Source organism: Bufo bufo, chromosome 6 (genome assembly GCF_905171765.1).
Source record: "Bufo bufo chromosome 6, aBufBuf1.1, whole genome shotgun sequence".
NCBI classification, from domain to species: Eukaryota; Metazoa; Chordata; class Amphibia; order Anura; family Bufonidae; genus Bufo; species Bufo bufo.
In genome coordinates, this window is record NC_053394.1 from 8921454 (window position 1) to 8944644 (window position 23191).

A 23191-nucleotide genomic window follows, 5' to 3' on the forward strand; every position below is an offset into this window, starting at 1 on the left:
GGAGAACCCAGAGGAGACCATACAAACTCCATGCAGATGTTTCCCTGGTTTGCTCTGAATGTAGGACCCCCACCGCTACCCACTGAGCCACCGCTAATCACTGAGCCACCGCTACCCACTGAGCCACCGCTACCCACTGAGCCACCGCTAATCACTGAGCCACCGCTACCCACTGAGCCACCGCTAATCACTGAGCCACCGCTACCCACTGAGCCACCGCTACCCACTGAGCCACTGCTACCCACTGAGCCACCGCTAATCACTGAGCCACCGCTACCCACTGAGCCACCGCTAATCACTGAGCCACCGATACCCACTGAGCCACCGCCAATCACTGAGCCACCGCTAATCACTGAGCCACCGCTAATCACTGAGCCACCGCTACCCACTGAGCCACCGCTAATCACTGAGCCACCGCTACCCACTGAGCCACCGCTACCCACTGAGCCACCGCTACCCACTGAGCCAGCGCTAATCACTGAGCCACCGATACCCACTGAGCCACCGCTAATCACTGAGCCACCGCTAATCACTGAGCCACCGCTAATCACTGAGCCACCGCTACCCACTGAGCCACCATGCTGCTTAGTGCCCAGATATTTGCCCATCAGGGATGTGTTGGTCACGAGCAGAGCCTTCGGCCTCAGTTAAAGACAAGAAAGTTTTTAACACAAGTTAGGCCACTTTCACACCGGCGTTTTGGTTTCCGTTTCTGAGATCCGTTCAGGGCTCTCACCAGCGTCCAAAACGGATCAGTTTTGCCCTAATGCATTCTGAATGGAAAAGGATCCGCTCAGTTCAGAGTCCATTCCGCTGCTTGCAGCGTTGTGCTGTCCGCCTGACGAAACTGAACCAAACAGATCCGTCCTGACACACAATGTAAGTCAATGGGGACGGATCCGTTTTCTCTGACACAATAGAAAACAGATCCGTCTTTGCTATAGAAGACATAATACAACCGGATCCGCTCATGACGGATGCATGTGGTTGTATTAATGTATTATTATGATGGATCCGCAAAAAACGCTAGTGTGAAAGTAGCCTAAAGCAGAAAGGTTCCTTCAGGATCTGAATTCTGCTCCTCGGATCTATGGGGGTCTAGGTCCTGCTTTACACTGCAGCCTTCTGAAACCGACTGGTGACATCAGAGAGGCAGGAAGTAGCTAACGTCTCTAACTTATGGTGTTCTATGGAAATCAATATGGCTGCAGCCTGGGAGAAAAATACGGGATGTACTCAGAAACAGACGAAGGACATGAATCGGCTGTTGTCTCAAATGAGGGACTGGCCCTTTAAGAGCTACCAAGCAGTAAGAATTTCATAAGCGCACATTTATAAAAACTGAGGATATGACTTTACATTCCAAAGTAAACAGACAGCAGAGGAGGAGCAGGCAAACAGCAGGGTGTTTACCCAGACAAACATCACGAAAATCCCAGGTAAAGGCTATAGGAGAATCCATGTGACCCCAAAACTGCTCAACGCCCCAGGGGTGAAAACACAAACTTCTGCAACTTTCTAACACTAGGTTTCAGTTGCTTACCAGTTTCGAGATCTCTGCTTGCTTTTAGAATGGTGCATGATGAAGTCTGGCACCTCTGGGAGCAGCACTGTTCAGGGTGGGTTTTCAGCCCCTAAGGGGGGCCCGAACCACAATGAAAAAGTCACTGCGGTTCCCTTGGCTTAAGGCCTCATGTACAAGACAGTATTTTTGGTCCATGTCTGATCCGCATTTTTTGCACACGGACCCATTCATTTCAGAGAGTCTGCAAAACAAGTCTTATCCGTGTGGCTGAACCAGAAACTACGGAGCCGCTCCAATTCTCGGCCATTTTTCAGACAAGAATAGGCTTTTTTTACAGTAGGCCCTGTGAAAATTGCAGGACGCACATCGACCGCATCTGTACTTTGCGAATCTGTGATTTGCGGACCGCAAAACGGATACAGTTGTGTGCAGGAGGCCTAAAAGTGCTGATGGATTGTAATTCATTAGATGCAGGACTGACTAGACGGTATTAGGGGAACGGAGCCAAACACTCCTAATACATTATCTACTAAACAGTAGGGACTATTCTTCCACAATGACCCCCTGTTATCTATGTCGAGCCCTGCAAGCAAGCAGAGGTATTAAAAGGAAATGAAACACAATGGGGCAGATTTACTAAACAAATAGCGCCATAATTCTCTCTATTCTGCTGGTGCAGTCACTGTGTACATACATTACATTACTTATCCTGTACTGATCCTGAGTTACATCCTGTATTATACTCCAGAGCTGCACTCACTATTCTGCTGGTGCAGTCACTGTGTACATACATTACTTATCCTGTACTGATCCTGAGTTACATCCTGTATTATACCCCAGAGCTGCACTCACTATTCTGCTGGTGCAGTCACTGTGTACATACATTACTTATCCTGTACTGATCCTGAGTTACATCCTGTATTATACCCCAGAGCTGCACTCACTATTCTGCTGGTGCAGTCACTGTGTACATACATTACTTATCCTGTACTGACCCTGAGTTACATCCTGTATTATACTCCAGAGCTGCACTCACTATTCTGCTGGTGCAGTCACTGTGTACATACATTACTCATCCTGTACTGATCCTGAGTTACATCCTGTATTATACTCCAGAGCTGCACTCACTATTCTGATGGTGCAGTCACTGTCTACATACATTACTTATCCTGAGTTACATCCTGTATTATACTCCAGAGCTGCACTCACTATTCTGCTGGTGCACTCACTGTGTACATACATTACTTATCCTGTACTGATCCTGAGTTACATCCTGTATTATACTCCAGAGCTGCACTCACTATTCTGCTGGTGCAGTCACTGTCTACATACATTACTTATCCTGTACTGATCCTGAGTTACATCCTGTATTATACTCCAGAGCTGCACTTACTATTCTGCTGGTGCAGTCACTGTGTACATACATTACATTACTTATCCTGTACTGATCCTGAGTTACATCCTGTATTATACTCCAGAGCTGCACTTACTATTCTGCTGGTGCAGTCACTTTGTACATACATTACTTATCCTGTACTGATCCTGAGTTACATCCTGTATTATACTCCAGAGCTGCACTCACTATTCTGCTGGTGCAGTCACTGTAAACATACATTACTTATCCTGAGTTACATCCTGTATTATACTCCAGAGCTGTACTCACTATTCTGCTGGTGCACTCACTGTGTACATACATTACTTATCCTGTACTGATCCTGAGTTTCATCTTGTATTATACTCCAGAGATGTAAAACCAGAATGGGCTGCAGCCCTACTAAAAGAATAGTGAGTGCAGCTCTGGAGTATAATACATGATGTAACTCAGGATCAATACAGGATAAGTAATGTATGTACACAGTGACTGCACCAGCAGAATAGTGAGTGCAGCTCTGGAGTATAATACATGATGTAACTCAGGATCAATACAGGATAAGTAATGTATGTACACAGTGACTGCACCAGCAGAATAGTGAGTGCAGCTCTGGAGTGTAATACAGGATGTAACTCAGGATCAGTACAGGATAAGTAATGTATGTACACAGTGACTGCACCAGCAGAATAGTGAGTGCAGCTCTGGAGTATAATACAGGATGTAACTCAGGATCAGTACAGGATAAGTAATGTATGTACACAGTGACTGCACCAGCAGAATAGTGAGTTCAGCTCTGGAGTATAATACAGGATGTAACTCGGGATCAGTACAGGATAAGTAATGTATGTACACAGTGACTGCACCAGCAGAATAGTGAGTGCAGCTCTGGAGTATAATACAGGATGTAACTCAGGATCAGTACAGGATAGGTAATGTATGTACACAGTGACTGCACCAGCAGAATAGTGAGTGCAGCTCTGGAGTGTAATACAGGATGTAACTCAGGATCAGTACAGGATAAGTAATGTATGTACACAGTGACTGCACCAGCAGAATAGTGAGTGCAGCTCTGGAGTATAATACAGGATGTAACTCGGGATCAGTACAGGATAAGTAATGTATGTACACAGTGACTGCACCAGCAGAATAGTGAGTGCAGCTCTGGAGTATAATACAGGATGTAACTCGGGATCAGTACAGGATAAGTAATGTATGTACACAGTGACTGCACCAGCAGAATAGTGAGTGCAGCTCTGGAGTATAATACAGGATGTAACTCAGGATCAGTACAGGATAGGTAATGTATGTACACAGTGACTGCACCAGCAGAATAGTGAGTGCAGCTCTGGAGTATAGTATGTGATGTAATTCAGGATAAGTACAGTAATGTGGGTGGGCTCATAACTGGCATAATATAGGTAATTAGTGACTGTACCATGTGACCACATTTCATTGTAGCTGTATAGGAAGAGAACCACAGAATGAAGGGTTCCATGATACAGATGGTGGACCAGTAGTGGGGGGAGGGGAGCTGGGCGACATTGTTCTCTAATCCCTCCCCATTCTGTTTGTTACTCCATGCAGCATTGGAATTCCTGCGCTTTCTCTCCCAAAAAAATCCAATTTCACGGATCCTGAAGTGTTACCCATTGATACAGAAACATACTCTATAATTAAAGGATCCCTCCACTCAAAACAAAAATATATTGAGTTCTCCTTTAATAAAGCGAATCCCACCCCTTACTTAATGAGGGAGCCACCTTGTTCCTCGTGCCTCCGTGAGATCAGTAGGTCCTGGTTCGTTCTTGCTCCAATAAACACTGCCCCCCCCCCCAATATTCTTGGCTGAAGTTCCACTTTCTGATGATGCCCTGGGCTCTGATGAGAGTTGTAATCTTGGCACGTTGTACCTGACTGTACATTACCCGTCATGGTGAAGCTTTCCCAGCGGCAGGTATTTTTAGACTGCGACGATAACGCCCCTGATTATAAGAAGCCATTCTGTCTCTTTGTGACTCATTAAGATTCTATCAACGCTTCTTAAAGGGGAAGGAGAGCGTAAATCAAAGCCCAGAGAACCCATTCCAGAACATCCCTTCACAGGCACAAGGGCCGAATGAGAGAAATCTTCTGATAAAGAGCAACCTATTAAGAATTTAACTGTACGTATCCCAGAAAATCCCGCTACCCTCCAGCTGTAAGGCAACTGGCTGCCGCAGGAGCCCTCCCCCTCTGTTCTGTCTGCAATTGGAGGCCAGGACTGGAAAACTCCACTACCTTCATTAAACCAAATGGAAGGGGGCCGGTGAAAATTAACCCCTTGCTGTTTGTCTAGGGACAGGTCCATTTTTCCGTCTGGTTTTACCATTAAATTTTAAGCATAGTCTTCCTATAAAGAATACCTGCCAATACTGATGTCCTCCGTTCCTACTGTAGCGTCTAGAGGCCAGGATGATTGTTTGCCGAGTCCCATAGAAGAAATTCTCAGCCAATTGTATCAAATCATCGAAAAGTAACAGTTACACGCAGCAGAGTCATGTGACACATAATTGATACATTGTTAGATTTCCGTCAGATGGATACAATCAAACTGTTACCATAGACACACAGATGGTTAGTACTAATGCTCGTGACCGGTCATATCGGAGGAATTATCAGTGTGCTTATGGCCTACCTGGTCATGATTTATAGCAAATGTGGGGGAGGGGTGCAGGATGACACCCTACAAACACAGCAGCGTTCTGGGACTCCATTTACAGATAGCTTTGCTTTACAGTTTTTGTACTTTTTTTTCAGATCCTCCATTCACAGCCAGAGCCGCTTTCAAAATTGATGGATGTCCCTGGAGACAGAGAGCAATTTAAATCCGTCCCGCTATCCGTCAGGTGACCACGGCTTTGCGCAAACTGTATTACTGTTATCCAAGTTCCCACAATGCACTGCTCGATCTGGCAACAGGAAGCCACTGGAATTCAGAAACCAGCTTTGGATGTGAATGGAGAGGAAAAGCAAAGTATTATGTAACAGACACATGGATAGTTTTGGATTAATTTTAAACACATGGAAACCGAAACCGCTTTATAAGTTGTTAGAACATTTATGGGTTCTGGAAATAGTTTTTTTTTTCACTTCTATGCAGGGCAGTGCCCACAAACCCACCCCCATGCCCTTTTCTCCAATGATAATATATGAAACACCTTTTTCCTTCTACTTCACTTTTAATTGTACAATGGATAAGACAAATCAAAAACATGCAAAAGGAAAAACTTTTTGGAAGCAAGCGGACCCCATATTTCACTGCTCTAAGCCTACAATATTGGGGTGTAGATGCCCCAGCCCCTCCAATACTCACGTCAATGTGCTGCCTACGAGCCGAGGGGTGCATTGCTTTGCCCCATGTTTACCTAATAAAAATCATATCTATAATCCTACGACAGGAAACTTTTTGAGAATCCAAAAACAAAAAAGGTCTTTTTTTTTTTTTTTAGAAATGGGAACTCCATGTTTTAATACCTGGCCTACAGTATTGGGGTGGACTTTAAAGCAATATATGCCCCCACTCAATGCAACAGCTGAGGAGGCGCACTGCTCTAATCCCCCATGTGTATTTAATAACTATCAAATCCAAAAACATGCAAAAAGGAAACTTTTTGAGAAATGGGAACTCCTAGTTTTACTGCCTGGCCTAGAATGTCTGGGGGGGGGGGGGGGTCTTTGAAGTTGTATATGTCCCCATTCATCCCCCCTCAATACTCATCGAGGGGGTGCACTGATTTGCCCTCCAATATTAATAGATATCTATTCAAAAGTATCTAATAGGAAACCTCTGGAGAAATGATCTCTCATTTTCTGGCCTAGAAGATTAAAGTATTCTCTAAAGCAGTCTATGTGCCCCCCCCCCCCCTCAATACTCAGCTCATCTAGTGGTTGAGGGGGTGCACTGATTTGCCCTCCTATATTAATTAGGTATCTTTTGGAATAGGAAACTTTTTGAAAAATGGGGACCTCCTACGTTACTTGCTGGTCCCCGACCTAGCTCACCACAATACACAGCTCATCGGACGGTTGAGGGGGTGCGCTGCCTCCCCCCCATACTTTATGCAGACATCATTACTAATGATCCAGGCCAATTCCTTATCTCAATCAGGCAATACACCGGGATCGTTGTTTGCTTAGAAGAAATGGCAGTGTCCAAGGAGCAGATAAAGGTTAGCTACACACAACACACAGACTTCTATTACTCCCCATAGCAACAAGCCTATTTATAATGTGTCCTACCTGCATCAAAGGGCTGCAACAAGAAGCTAGATGCAGGTCTACAGGTACATTCAAGCACTAAGATGAAGAAAAAAACTCGCGTCAGCAGGTGAATGAAAGGCGTCCAATTACATTACATGCACAATTAAAAACATTTACACTCCATCTCCGCTTCATATTTGAGCTAAACCATAAAAAAGGGAATGAAAATCAAATAAAAACATAAATGAAGAAAATTAAAAAGGAAAAGAACAAGGAGTCAAGCAAAAAAAAAAAGGCAGAATGCAATTTAGAAGCCCTGGCGTCTATTGTAACTTGTGTCTTTCTCTTGACTGCAGTGATGTCATAGAAGGATGGTGATGTCATCTTGAGTACAAGTGATGAGAGGCCGCAGGGCCCCAGGAGAAGGCTTTCTTTTAGGAGCCGCTTCTCCGTGTTACCATACTCAAGTTCAAAGTAAAGACGAACATAAAAGCCAACAATGGAAACATAAGAAAACAAAGAAAGTGAAGAAAAGAGGGTGATGCTTTGTCTTCCACCCCTCCCCCGACCACAGAGTCCTATCGCCTGCCATATAACTCTGACATCTAGAAGACACTCAAACCAGTAACATGTTTCCACTTCCTGATACTAATCCCTGCCTGACCCTAAAACAAAAAGGAGAATCCAGAAATTCTGAGCATTCGGCACTAAACTGCCACATTACGTAGTCACAGCAACTCTATATTATTTCGAAAATATGGCCAATAGCACAAGACCCTCTGTGCGTCCGACCGCAGGGACCAAGGTAAAGTATTACAGACCATGCCTTCCGAAAATGATTACAGCCATAGTAAACCTCGCTACACAAGATGATCTGCATATAGAAACTAGAAATAATACAATGGGCGACAAAACCATCAAAAACCAGAAATGTTGCACAAACGATATGGATTGTACCCGGATCTGTTCAGACAAGTGCAGTCAGTTTTGTCCGCGATTGCGTTCAGTGGTTCAGTTTTTTTTCACACGGATGTTCCATTTTTATGCATTTTTCACGTGTGAAAAAGAAAACGGAAGAATGACAATCCACAGCTCCGAGCAACCATCACTGAAAAGTGTCTTGTATCCGGATGTGATGCGTTTTTTCACTGAAGCCCCATTCACTTCTATGGGGCCAGGGCTGCGTGAAAAACGCAGAATATAGAACATGCCACGATTTTCATGTAATTCAGAGATGCTGTGTGAAAAACAACACTCTAAGGCCTCCTGCACACGACCGTTGTGTGCATCCGCGTCCGTGGTTCCGTTTTCCGTTTTTTTTCGCGGACCCATTGACTTTCAATGGGTCCGTGGAAAAATCTCAATGGGTCCGTGGAAAAATCGGAAAATGCACCGTTTGGCAGCCGCATCCGTGATCCGTGTTTCCTGGCCGTGAAAAAAATATGACCTGTCCTATTTTTTTCACGGTCAACGGTTCGCGGACCCATTCAAGTCTATGGGTCCGTGAAAATCACGGATGCACACAAGATTGTCATCCGCGTCCGTGATCCGTGTCCGTGATCCGTGTCCGTTTTTTCCTATCATTTCAATGGCAAACTTGACTTAGATTTTTTTTTCATTTTTCATGTCCGTGGATCCTCCAAAAATCAAGGAAGACCCACGGACGAAAAAACGGTCACGGATAACGGACCAACGGAACCCTGTTTTGCGGACCGTGAAAAAATACTGTCGTGTGCAGGAGGCCTAAGGCCACAGAACCGTAGAAATGAATGGGTCAGGACTCAGTACGGGTGCTGTGCGTTCACTTCACGCATTGCACCCGTACGTTAGTGTGAAAGGGGCCTTACAGCCGATTCCAGATTCAGTGGATTTCCATGATATGTTATGCAACAATGTAAGCAGTTTTAAGGCAACAAAAACATGTTACTGTCTTGTAACAGAATCAAGAAACAAAACTGTACAAAAAACAAAACAAAAAACAAAGCGAGATTCTGCAGGCGAGCACACGATCTATTCAGTAACCCCACACGCACATGTTGGGGCACTGCAAGGGTCACCATAGCAAGGGCACAGGTGAGGACACTTCTGCTGTAACAGTTAAGTGTGGAGGCGACACGGCTCCGGCGTTTATTACAGTCCGCCTCACACTCCTGCTTCTGCCAAGGTAATTAAAACAAGTTTGTTTTCTTTCCTTATATTGAGTAGATTTTCCTTCCGCCCTCTTAAATATTGCTTTCCAGCCTCGTGCTCTGCAGGATTAGACAACAAGATGTGGAGCGCGATCCACATCTACCTGTGCTTCCCATGACTAATGGTATAGACATGAGGAGCCCCATAGAACAAACCACTAGAGGTCTCCCTCAGGAACCCCGACTCCCCAGAACTGGAAGCCCACCACTTGTCCATCTTCCATGAGACCTGCTGCACGACCCTTCGACCAGTTGGCCTCTCCCTTTCTTGCCAGGGCTGTGGAGCAGGGACAGGCGAATGGACAGCAAAATGACCCCGAAGGGTGCAAGTACCAGTTAGGGTTAGGGCTATGGTTCTGCCTATGAGAAGAGGGGGGCTGTTCATATTTGGGCTACTATGGTTCTAACCCTCGAGAACCACAGACTTGTCAGGGTCACAGCAACTTTGACAAATGTAAAAGGTCTATAAACCCTGGGCCCCCTGCCCCGAGACTCAGGAGTATAATGGCTTGAGGGTCAATTTCAAATTTTGCTATAGGTCCCTACTCTATATGTACATCCATGACTGGGTAATACATATATTACATTACTTATCCTGTACTGAATCTGAGTTTCATCTTCTATTAAACAAGATGACTGCACCAGCAGAATAGTGAGTGCAGCTCTGGAGTATAATACAGGATGTAACTCAGGATCAGTACAGGATAAGTAATGTATGTACACAGTGACTGCACCAGCAGAATAGTGAGTGCAGCTCTGGAGTATAATACAGGATGTAACTCAGGATCAGTACAGGATAAGTAATGTATGTACACAGTGACTCCACCAGCAGAATAGTGAGTGCAGCTGTGCCCTCCATGATAATGTTATGTCACATACAACCAGTGCTGAGAACTTCCAGAGACATTTTTGTCATATTTGTCACAGCCTTATAATTCGGCTGCACTATAATAGGTTCTTGATTGAGGTGTAGTCGCTGTTTAAAGTGACATATACCTAAAGCCACACAGACCTGTACACTGCTATTAACAAATGTTTTCTCATAAAATCTGTCAGAAGTAACGAAGACAAATGTCTATTTTGAGGCCTGCAGACATCTCCACCTGGAAAACTGGCCTAGGATTGGACTACATGCTCAGAAGGACTGGGGGCATGCTTGTGAGTATGTGTGTAAAATACAGCCCCTACACAAAGACACAATCATATTAATAATAATTACAACCTGAAAACTGTGCTCTGCAGACTTGAGGACCCTTCAAGCTTTCATGAAGAAGCAGTGGTAGGCACAATTAGGCACTCCGAAACAAGAAGGCATGTTCTGGAGCCGAACATAAAATCTTTCATTAAAGGGCAGCACACCGTATACTCTGAAATGTATAAACAACCCAGCAGTGATAAAAGTGGAGGGTAACATAATGTATTCACCTCTCCATCAGTTAACCTATCCTTAGCCTGAAATGTCTGATAACAGGGGGCAATAGACTGTATTCTCCTGTCCTACAGTCATCCTCTCCCTGAAATGGCTGATAACAGGGGGCAATAGACTGTATTCTCCTGTCCTACAGTCATCCTCTCCCCTGAAAAGGCTGATAACAGGGGGCAATAGACTATATTCTCCTGTCCTACAGTCATCCTCTCCCCTGAAATGGCTGATAACAGGGGGCAATAGACTGTATTCTCCTGTCCTACAGTCATCCTCTCCCCTGAAATGGCTGATAACAGGGGGCAATAGACTGTATTCTCCTGTCCTACAGTCATCCTCTCCTCTGAAATGGCTGATAACAGGGGGCAATAGATTGTATTCTCCTGTCCTACAGTCATCCTCTCCCCTGAAATGGCTGATAACAGGGGGCAATAGACTGTATTCTCCTGTCCTACAGTCATCCTCCCCCCTGAAATGGCTGATAACAGGGAGCAATAGACTGTATTCTCCTGTCCTACAGTCATCCTCTCCCCTGAAATGGCTGATAACAGGGGGCAATAGACTGTATTCTCCTGTCCTACAGTCATCCTCCCCCCTGAAATGGCTGATAACAGGGGGCAATAGACTGTATTCTCCTGTCCTACAGTCATCCTCCCCCCTGAAATGGCTGATAACAGGAGGCAATAGACTGTATTCTCCTGTCCTACAGTCATCCTCTCCCCTGAAATGGCTGATAACAGGGGGCAATAGACTGTATTCTCCTGTCCTACAGTCATCCTCTGCCCTGAAATGGCTGATAACAGGGAGCAATAGACTGTATTCTCCTGTCCTACAGTCATCCTCTCCCCTGAAATGGCTGATAACAGGGGGCAATAGACTGTATTCTCCTGTCCTACAGTCATCCTCTCCCCTGAAATGGCTGATACCAGGGGGCAATAGACTGTATTCTCCTGTCCTACAGTCATCCTCTCCCCTGAAATGGCTGATAACAGGGGGCAATAGACTGTATTCTCCTGTCCTACAGTCATCCTCTCCCCTGAAATGGCTGATAACAGGGAGCAATAGACTGTATTCTCCTGTCCTACAGTCATCCTCTCCCCTGAAATGGCTGATAACAGGGAACAATAGACTGTATTCTCCTGTCCTACAGTCATCCTCTCCCCTGAAATAGCTGATAACAGGGAGCAATAGACTGTATTCTCCTGTCCTACAGTCATCCTCTCCCCTGAAATGGCTGATAACAGGGGGCAATAGATTGTATTCTCCTGTCCTACAGTCATCCTCTCCCCTGAAATGGCTGCTAACGGGGCAATAGATTGTATTCTCCTGTCCTACAGCCATCCTCTCCCCTGAAATGGCTGATAACAGGGGGCAATAGACTGTATTCTCCTGTCCTACAGTCATCCTCTTCCCTGAAATGGCTGATAACAGGGGGCAATAGATTGTATTCTCCTGTCCTACAGTCATCCTCTCCCCTGAAATGGCTGATAACAGGGGGCAATAGACTGTATTCTCCTGTCCTACAGTCATCATCTCCCCTGAAATGGCTGATAACAGGGGACAATAGACTGTATTCTCCTGTCCTACAGTCATCCTCTCCCCTGAAATGGCTGATAACAGGGAGCAATAGACTGTATTCTCCTGTCCTACAGTCATCCTTTCCCCTGAAATGGTTGATAACAGGGGGCAATAGACTGTATTCTCCTGTCCTACAGTCATCCTCTCCCCTGAAATGGCTGATAACAGGGGACAATAGACTGTATTCTCCTGTCCTACAGTCATCCTCTCCCCTGAAATGGCTGATAACAGGGAGCAATAGACTGTATTCTCCTGTCCTACAGTCATCCTCTCCCCTGAAATGGCTGATAACAGGGGACAATAGACTGTATTCTCCTGTCCTACAGTCATCCTCTCCCCTGAAATGGCTGATAACAGGAGGCAATAGACTGTATTCTCCTGTCCTACAGTCATCCTTTCCCCTGAAATGGCTGATAACAGGGGGCAATAGACTGTGTTCTCCTGTCCTACAGTCATCCTCTCCCCTGAAATGGCTGATAACAGAAAACAATAGGTTACATCTATAGTACAAATCAAATAGGATTTATTTTGGCGTTTTTGTCCCTTTAAGAGGCAGGATACTTTGTAACCAGACCAATAATGGGCAGTCACCAGGATTCCAGGCACAGTGGACATGGAGGGAGAGCAGAGCCGGGCACAGGGGTGAGGAGCAGAAATTCAATTTGAGGAATTATGGTGTCTTCATGCTGCTGTGAGGAAAGACAGGCCCTCCCGCCCCTGGAGCGTGCCCAGCACAAAGTGATTTTAGTTGTTATATAAGAACAGCATACGTGAAACATGACTTCAAACTCGATTATCTGGTGTTGGAATTGGACTGGGGCAGTTCCAGAAAGAGTGTAATATCCAAAATTAAGAACACATGGCCCCTTCCTAGCAGAAACAGAACACGAGCCGCCCCTGCAAGTGCAGACACAGAAGAACAGTCTGCATCACAGGCCGCACAAAAGGGGTGGTAGGGGCGAGAGCAAGGCCCACCATCCACTGGGGTACCCGAGAACCAAGAGGTGAACCAAGAGAGTGATCCCCTTACGGACCTAGCCTAGGACCTCCTGTCCCACAACAGTCAGATGATGCCATGTATGATGATCTGCGCTCACAGGTCACGTTAGTAACGGGCACTGACGGTGCGGCTGCCCTCTGCTGAGACTCATGGCCTCAGAAGCCCCATGAGGCAGAACCTGGACCCAGCACAGAACCAAGACAATGGGGGTCATTTACAAAGACCAGCTTTGTACACTGGTCTCCGCCCCTGGGCTGCCCTAGTCATAAGTTAGGCACATCAACGGAAGTATATGCACTGGGGCCGGTACTCCGATACCTCATCCTCCGCCCCCGTATCCTGCCCAACTGTAAAAAAAGGGCTATGAGACTAAATAGTGTATAAAATAAGTCACAAATCCCTTAGTAAATGTGCCCCACTAAGCTCACCACAGAACAGGCAGGGAATGCTGGGAGATTTCAACACTAAGGCCACATAGTGACTCCACCAGCAGAATAGTGAGTGCAGCTCTGGAGTATAATACAGGATGCAACTCAGGATCAGTACAGGATAAGTAATGTATGTACACAGTGACTGCACCAGCAGAATAGTGAGTGCAGCTCTGGAGTATAATACAGGATGTAACTCAGGATCAGTACAGGATAAGTAATGTATGTACACAGTGACTGCACCAGCAGAATAGTGAGTGCAGCTCTGGAGTATAATACAGGATGTAACTCAGGATTAGTACAGGATAAGTAATGTATGTACACAGTGACTCCACCAGCAGAATAGTGAGTGCAGCTCTGGAGTATAATACAGGATGTAACTCAGGATCAGTACAGGATAAGTAATGTATGTACACAGTGACTGCACCAGCAGAATAGTGAGTGCAGCTCTGGAGTATAATACAGGATGTAACTCAGGATCAGTACAGGATAAGTAATGTATGTACACAGTGACTGCACCAGCAGAACAGTGAGTGCAGCTCTGGAGTATAATACAGGATATAACTCAGGATCAGTACAGGATAAGTAATGTATGTACACAGTGACTGCACCAGCAGAATAGTGAGTGCAGCTCTGGAGTATAATACAGGATGCAACTCAGGATCAGTACAGGATAAGTAATGTATGTACACAGTGACTGCACCAGCAGAATAGTGAGTGCAGCTCTGGAGTATTATAAAGGATGTAACTCAGGATCAGTACAGGATAAGTAATGTATGTTCACAGTGACTGCACCAGCAGAATAGTGAGTGCAGCTCTGGAGAATAATACAGGATGTAACTCAGGATCAGTACAGGATAAGTAATGTATTTTCACAGTGACTGCACCAGCAGAACAGTGAGTGCAGCTCTGGAGTATAATACAGGATATAACTCAGGATCAGTACAGGATAAGTAATGTATGTACACAGTGACTGCACCAGCAGAATAGTGAGTGCAGCTCTGGAGTATAATACAGGATGCAACTCAGGATCAGTACAGGATAAGTAATGTATGTACACAGTGACTGCACCAGCAGAAGAGTGAGTGCAGCTCTGGAGTATTATAAAGGATGTAACTCAGGATCAGTACAGGATAAGTAATGTATGTTCACAGTGACTGCACCAGCAGAATAGTGAGTGCAGCTCTGGAGAATAATACAGGATGTAACTCAGGATCAGTACAGGATAAGTAATGTATTTTCACAGTGACTGCACCAGCAGAATAGTGAGTGCAGCTCTGGAGTATAATACAGGATGTAACTCAGGATCAGTACAGGATAAGTAATGTATGTTCACAGTGACTGCACCAGCAGAATAGTGAGTGCAGCTCTGGAGTATGATACAGGATGTAACTCAGGATCAGTACAGGATAAGTAATGTATGTACACAGTGACTACACCAGCAGAAGAGTGAGTGCAGCTCTGGAGTATTATAAAGGATGTAACTCAGGATCAGTACAGGATAAGTAATGTATGTACACAGTGACTGCACCAGCAGAATAGTGAGTGCAGCTCTGGAGTATAATACAGGATGTAACTCATGATCAGTACAGGATAAGTAATGTATGTGCACAGTGACTGCACCAGCAGAATAGTGAGTGCAGCTCTGGAGAATAATACAGGATGTAACTCAGGATCAGTACAGGATAAGTAATGTATGTACACAGTGACTGCACCAGCAGAATAGTGAGTGCAGCTCTGGAGTATAATACAGGATGTAACTCAGGATCAGTACAGGATAAGTAATGTATGTACACAGTGACTGCACCAGCAGAATAGTGAGTGCAGCTCTGGGGTATAATACAGGATGTAACTCAGGATCAGTACAGGATAAGTAATGTATTTTCACAGCGATTGCACCAGCAGAATAGTGAGTGCAGCTCTGGAGTATAATACAGAATAGTGAGTGCAGCTCTGGAGTATAATACAGGATGTAACTCAGGATCAGTACAGGATCAGTAATGTATGTACACAGTGACTGCACCAGCAGAATAGTGAGTGCAGCTCTGGAGTTTAATAAAGGATGTAACTGAGGATCAGTACAGGATAAGTAATGTATGTACACAGTGACTGCACCAGCAGAATAGTGAGTGCAGCTCTGGGGTATAATACAGGATGTAACTCAGGATCAGTACAGGATAAGTAATGTGTTTTCACAGTGATTGCACCAGCAGAATGGTGAGTGCAGCTCTGGAGTATAATACAGAATAGTGAGTGCAGCTCTGGAGTATTATAAAGGATGTAACTCAGGATCAGTACAGGATAAGTAATGCTCTCTATATGTAGATATGTCACTTCTGGTTGTGACAGCGCCTAAAGCAGTCAGAGGTGAAGATATCTCCATATCTTCTGTCTTACTTTATCTCCGGAGTTAAAAGCTCAAATTATTGTCCCTGTTGCATTTATAAACCATATTAAAAGAACACTAGGTAAAGATAAAGCCAAATATCCTAAAGGAATGTTACTGACTATAGCAGCTCAGCAGACAGTATCACACAGGATAGGATTAGATACACAGCTCAGCAGGCAGTATCACACAGGATAGGATTAGATACACAGCTCAGCAGACAGTATCACACAGGATAGGATTAGATACACAGCTCAGCAGACAATATCACACAGGATAGGATTAGATACACCGCTCAGCAGACAATATCACACAGGATAGGATTAGATACACAGCTCAGCAGACAGTATCACACAGGATAGGATTAGATACACAGCTCAGCAGACAGTATCACACAGGATAGGATTAGATACATAGCTCAGCAGACAGTATCACACAGGATAGGATTAGATACACAGCTCAGCAGACTGTATCACACAGGATAGGATTAGATACACAGCTCAGCAGACTGTATCACACACTATAGGATTAGATACACAGCTCAGCAGACAGTATCACACAGGACAGGATTAGATACACAGCTGAGCAGACAGTATCACACAGGATAGGATTAGATACACAGCTCAGCAGACAGTATCACACAGGATAGGATTAGATACACAGCTCAGCAGACAGTATCACACAGGAGAGGATTAGATACACAGCTCAGCAGACAGTATCACACAGGATAGGATTAGATACACACCTCAGCAGACAGTATCACACGGGATAGGATTAGATACACAGCTCAGCAGACAGTATCACACAGGAGAGGATTAGATACACAGCTCAGCAGACAGTATCACACAGGAGAGGATTAGATACACAGCTCAGCAGACAGTATCACACCTGACATACTTAGATACACGGATATGCTAGTTTTAGATACAGCAGATAAACCATTCCTCTGTTATGCACAATGTGAATATTCTCTTCTTGGATGCGCTCGGCTACGATGCCTCAGATACGTCTCCGGTAAATGCTCAGGCGCGGTGGGAGGAGCAATCAAATGTATCAGAAAGTGTTTTATCCGGCAGCAGGACTTATCTTGTCAGGGACATGGGGGGGGGGGGTCATCTACCATCACCCCCCCCCCCCAGATCTCTGGGACGTATATGACCACATATAGGATGAGCCCTCGGATTCTTACTTTCTGCTTCATCTCTAAACACTGAATAAATCTGTCGCTGAGACACAAACATCCATAAATTGCCCGGTTTTCCACGCCGACTGCGCAGCCTCACACGTGATCCGTATATAAACACAAAACGCAAACATGGCGGAGCAGGCCCTGTAGATCCTGTATGCGGATCTTATGGTAATTGACTTGAGCTTTCCTTTACTTTCTTTAGTGTTTAGATAAGTGGGATTACGAAGGAAGACCCCGCAGCTCCTGACGGGCGGGGGTCACAGGTCACATGTTCAGGGGAGCTTTATACAATGACAGGAAGTGCAATAACACGAAATATATCCCGGAGCAAACACCAGCCTCCTGCCTAATAGCAATGGGCTCAGAGTTCTGTCTGACAACTGATACGGCAATCATTACAGCCCCCCACAGGTTGTCACCCGGCTTTCCAAGAGTCCTGACAAATCTGTCCACAGGAGGCAGATTTGCCTTTTCAGGGCTCCTGGAAAGCTGGGTGACAACCTCTGGTCCCCCATCAGCATGGCCATATTAGTAGTCACCCAGCTTGGAGTAGGGTGCTGACCTGTCATTACTGCCCCATCATCGCCCAGGGCGAGGTGGTCAGAACATCAGCGTGAGGAGCTCCGAGGAAAGAGAGGGATGGAGGCAGCAGTCGCTGAGCAGAAGCGGAACATTCACGAAGGCGCTTGTTACCGGGTTCTAACCACACAGTGGGGTTTCATTATTCTGAGGAGAACCGTTAATATCCAGAGTAACCGCGTGTGCAGCACGGACAGCAGCTAGACGGGCCCGGAGTGACTCCATAAGGTCCTGGGAGGTTGTCCAAAGTATCTAGAGCCATGCAAAACATCTCACAGCCGCTGGAGGGGGGGTCCATGGAGCGAACGCGACCATCGAGGTGGTGCCACAGATGATCAACTGGGTTCAAGTCTATTATCATCATTGTCATCATCACAATCATTATCATCGTCGTCATCATCACTGTTCTAATCATCATTGCCATTATCATTTTTATAATCCCCAGTAAGCGGATCATCACAGCAACTTTCACTTCTCTCCACAGTCATCATTATCACGAGCACTACAACCATCATTATCACGAGCACTACAACCATCATTATAACGAGCACTACAACCATCATTATCACAAGCACTACAACCATCATTATCACGAGCACTACAACCATCAGTATCACGAGCACTACAACCATCATTATCACGAGCACTACAACCATCATTATCACAAGCACTACAACCATCATTATCACAAGCACTACAACCATCATTATCACGAGCACTACAACCATCATTATCACAAGCACTACAACCATCATTATCACAAGCACTACAACCATCATTATCACGAGCACTACAACCATCATTATCACGAGCACTACAACCATCAGTATCACGAGCACTACAACCATCAGTATCACGAGCACTACAACCATCATTATCACGAGCACTACAACCATTATTATCACGAGCACTACAATCATCAGTATCACGAGCACTACAACCATCATTATCACGAGCACTACAACCATCATTATCACAAGCACTACAACCATCATTATCACGAGCACTACAACCATCATTATCACGAGCACTACAACCATTATTATCACGAGCACTACAACCATCAGTATCACGAGCACTACAACCATCATTATCACGAGCACTACAACCATCATTATAACGAGCACTACAACCATCATTATCACGAGCACTACAACCATCATTATCACGAGCACTACAACCATCATTATCACGAGCACTACAACCATCAGTATCACGAGCACTACAACCATCATTATCACGAGCACTACAACCATCATTATCACAAGCACTACAACCATCATTATCACGAGCACTACAACCATCATTATCACGAGCACTACAACCATCATTATCACGAGCACTACAACCATCATTATCACGAGCACTACAACCATTATTATCACGAGCACTACAACCATCATTATCACGAGCACTACAACCATCATTATCACAAGCACTACAACCATCATTATAACGAGCACTACAACCATCATTATCACGAGCACTACAACCATCATTATCACGAGCACTACAATCATCATTATCACGAGCACTACAACCATCATTATCACGAGCACTACAACCATCATTATCACGAGCACTACAATCATCATTATCACGAGCACTACAACCATCATTATCACGAGCACTACAACCATCATTATCACGAGCACTACAACCATCAGTATCACGAGCACTACAACCATCAGTATCACGAGCACTACAACCATCATTATCACGAGCACTACAACCATCATTATCACAAGACTTACAACCATCATTATCACGAGCACTACAATCATCAGTATCACGAGCACTACAACCATCATTATCACGAGCACTACAACCATCATTATCACGAGCACTACAATCATCAGTATCACGAGCACTACAACCATCATTATCACGAGCACTAAAACCATCATTATCACGAGCACTACAACCATCATTATCACAAACACTACAACCATCATTATCACAAGCACTACAACCATCAGTATCACGAGCACTACAACCATCAGTATCACAAGCACTACAACCATCATTATCACGAGCACTACAACCATCATTATCACGAGCACTACAACCATCATTATCACGAGCACTACAACCATCATTATCACGAGCACTACAACCATCATTATCACAAGCACTACAACAATCAAGAGCACTACAACCATCATTATCACAAGCACTACAACCATCATTATCACGAGCACTACAACCATCATTATCACAAGCACTACAACTATTATTATCTGGAGAACTTACAACCACCATTATCACAAGAACTACAACCACCATTATCATAAGAACAACAACCTTCATTATCACAGGCACTACAGCCATCATTATAATAATAACTACAACCCTCGGGAAGTTATTTTTTTCCCATAAAGTGAGGAAAATTGGCTTCTACCTCACAGTTTTGTTTTTTTTACCTTCCTCTGGATCAACTTGCAGGATAACAGGCCAAACTGGATGGACAGAGGGATTTTTTCAGCCTTATAAACTATGTTACTATTATTGCTTTGAGCTCTACAACCACCATTATCATGGGAACTACAACCATTACCACCACTACATCACCATTCTTATCACTATAACCACCATCATTACAATCCTCATTCTGTCTCCAGACCCCAATATAACAATATTCCTTCTAAGAATCCTACAAGCTCCCCACTACCTGACCTTATTTGTGATCCAACTATACTGGACCTTGTACCTGATCTCATATGTGATCCAACTATACCTGACCATATACCTGATCTCATATGTGATCCAACTATGCCTGACCTTGTACCTAATCTCATATGTGACCCAACTATACCTGACCTTGTACCTAATTTCATATGTGATCCAACTATACCTGACCTTGTACCTGATCTCATATGTGACCCAACTATACCGGACCTTGTACCTAATCTCATATGTGACCCAACTATACCTGACCTTGTACCTAATCTCATATGTGATCCAACTATACCTGACCTTGTACCTGATCTCATATGTGACCCAACTATACCGGACCTTGTACCTAATCTCATATGTGACCCAACTATACCGGACCTTGTACCTAATCTCATATGTGACCCAACTATACCTGACCTTGTACCTGATCTCATATGTGACCCAACTATACCTGACCTTGTACCTAATCTCATATGTGATCCAACTATACCTGACCTTGTACCTGATCTCATATATGATCCAACTATACCTGACCTTGTACCTGATCTCATATGTGATCCAACTATACCTGACCTTGTACCTGATCTCATATGTGACCCAACTATACCTGACCTTGTACCTGATCTCATATGTGATCCAACTATACCGGACCTTGTACCTGATCTCATATGTGATCCAACTATACCGGACCTTGTACCTGATCTCATATGTGATCCAACTATACCTGACCTTGTACCTGATCTCATATGTGACCCAACTATACCGGACCTTGTACCTGATCTCATATGTGATCCAACTATACCTGACCTTGTACCTGATCTAGCTAGATCTGACTTCATGACTTCTGACTGTTCCGCCTGTATTACCTGACCTTATATCTCATCCACCTGTAACTGATTTTGTACCTGGGCCACGTGTATCTGACCTTATACCAGATCCATCTGTACCTGATCTTGTACCTGAACCACATGTATCTCAACTTATACCTTATCCTCCTGTACCCGACTGTCACGGACGTTCCCGGGACAGGTGGCAGGAGATCGGTGAGACTGGCAACACGTGGTTTGATCTGACACATTTTCCTTTTGGATCAAATGACGTCTGTGTTGTTTCTGGTGCTTGCCGCACCTTCTTTCCCCAGATGTGGCTATTGTGGTCATTTTACCTTCTCGATTTATTGTTGTTTCTCCCACTATGCTGTGCGGTTTATAGCTTCAGTTTGAGTTATGGATAGCTGGTGTGTGGATCTCGGCTGAGTTCCTGGTGCTGCCATAGCCACTTGAAGTTAGTGTTTTCTTTCCCTTTTGTATTTTGTTTGGGTTATTTTGTGTGTTGCATTTCCCTGTCATTTGTATTAAGGCCTGAGGAAGACTCCTGTTCATCCTTCCTTTTGGAGGAAGAGGTTGTCTCAGTCCTGACATTAGTACCAGGGTCCTATAGGGCGAGTTAGGACACTAGGAATTCGGGTGTATGAACTCACCTACCTCTGGGGTCTGTTCATACTGGTAGTCAGTCAGGGCTTTGATTAGGGTTTTTCTAGGAGGTGTCCATCTCCTTTCCCTAGTTTCCAGGCCTTATCGCCTCACCCCTTTCCCTCCTATGTTTGGTGTGGTGTTTCCCTCCCACACCCGATTGTGACACCGACCTCCTGATCCACCTGTACCTAACTTCATTCCTGACCCGTCTCATACCTGCTCTACCTGTACTTGACTTTAAATATGACCCAACTACACCCAACCTCATTCTTTATCACCCTAGAAATTACTTAAACCTGATCCTCCTGTACAAGACCTCATATCTCATCTGCCTGTATCTGACCTGGTACCTAATCCACCTGTACTAAACTTCATACCTGACTCACCTGTACCTACACTCATACCTGATCCAATTGTACCTGACCTTATACCTTATCTGTCTGTATCTGACCTCACAGCTGATCCACCTGTACCTTAACTTACACTTCATCTCCCTGTAGGTGACCTCATATCTCATCTGCCTGTACTTGACCTTGTACCTGATGTACCTATACCTGACTTCATATCTAATCTGCCTGTACCTGACTTCATACCTAATCTGCCTGTACCTGACTTCATACCTGATCCACCTGTACCTTAACTTACACTTCATCTCCCTGTACGTGACCTCATATCTGATCTGCCTGTACTTGACCTTGTACCTAATCTACTTGTGTCTGACTACATACCCAATCAAACTTTGCCTGAGACTGATCTGGATTGGCCTCAACATGGCTTCATACCTGATCCTCCTGTGACTGACCTCACACTTGATCTGCCTATATCTAATCTCATACCTGATCCACCTATACATGATCTCATACATGATCTACCGGTGGATGACCTTTTCCCTTATCCCTTCTACCTGACATTATAACTGACCTTATACCTGATCCACCCCTGATAAACCCGTACATGACCTTGTGCCTGATCCATCTGTACCTGACCTCATACCTGATCTCACACCAGATCTGTCTGTACCTGACCACGTACCTGATCCACTTGTACATGATCTCATATGATCTACCTGTACATGATCTTGTACCTGAGCCACCTCTACCGGACGGTCTACCTGATCTGCCTGCACCTGACC

At 44.8% G+C, this 23191-nt stretch overlaps 1 protein-coding gene across 14 annotated transcripts in view; it reads right to left on the bottom strand.

Moving 5' to 3' along the window:
* The window catches only part of TCF7L2 (transcription factor 7 like 2), a 185965-nt gene that overhangs the window by 117641 nt on the left and 45133 nt on the right, over positions 1–23191 (bottom strand). For 12 of the 14 annotated variants that reach the window (XM_040438182.1, XM_040438179.1, XM_040438180.1 and 9 more), the window contains exon 4: positions 7176–7232. The exons of the other annotated variants lie outside the window; for them this stretch is intronic. In XM_040438182.1, the coding sequence (XP_040294116.1) occupies positions 7176–7232 (57 nt within the window). The remainder of the gene's footprint in view (positions 1–7175; positions 7233–23191) is intronic. 14 annotated transcript variants of the gene reach the window in all.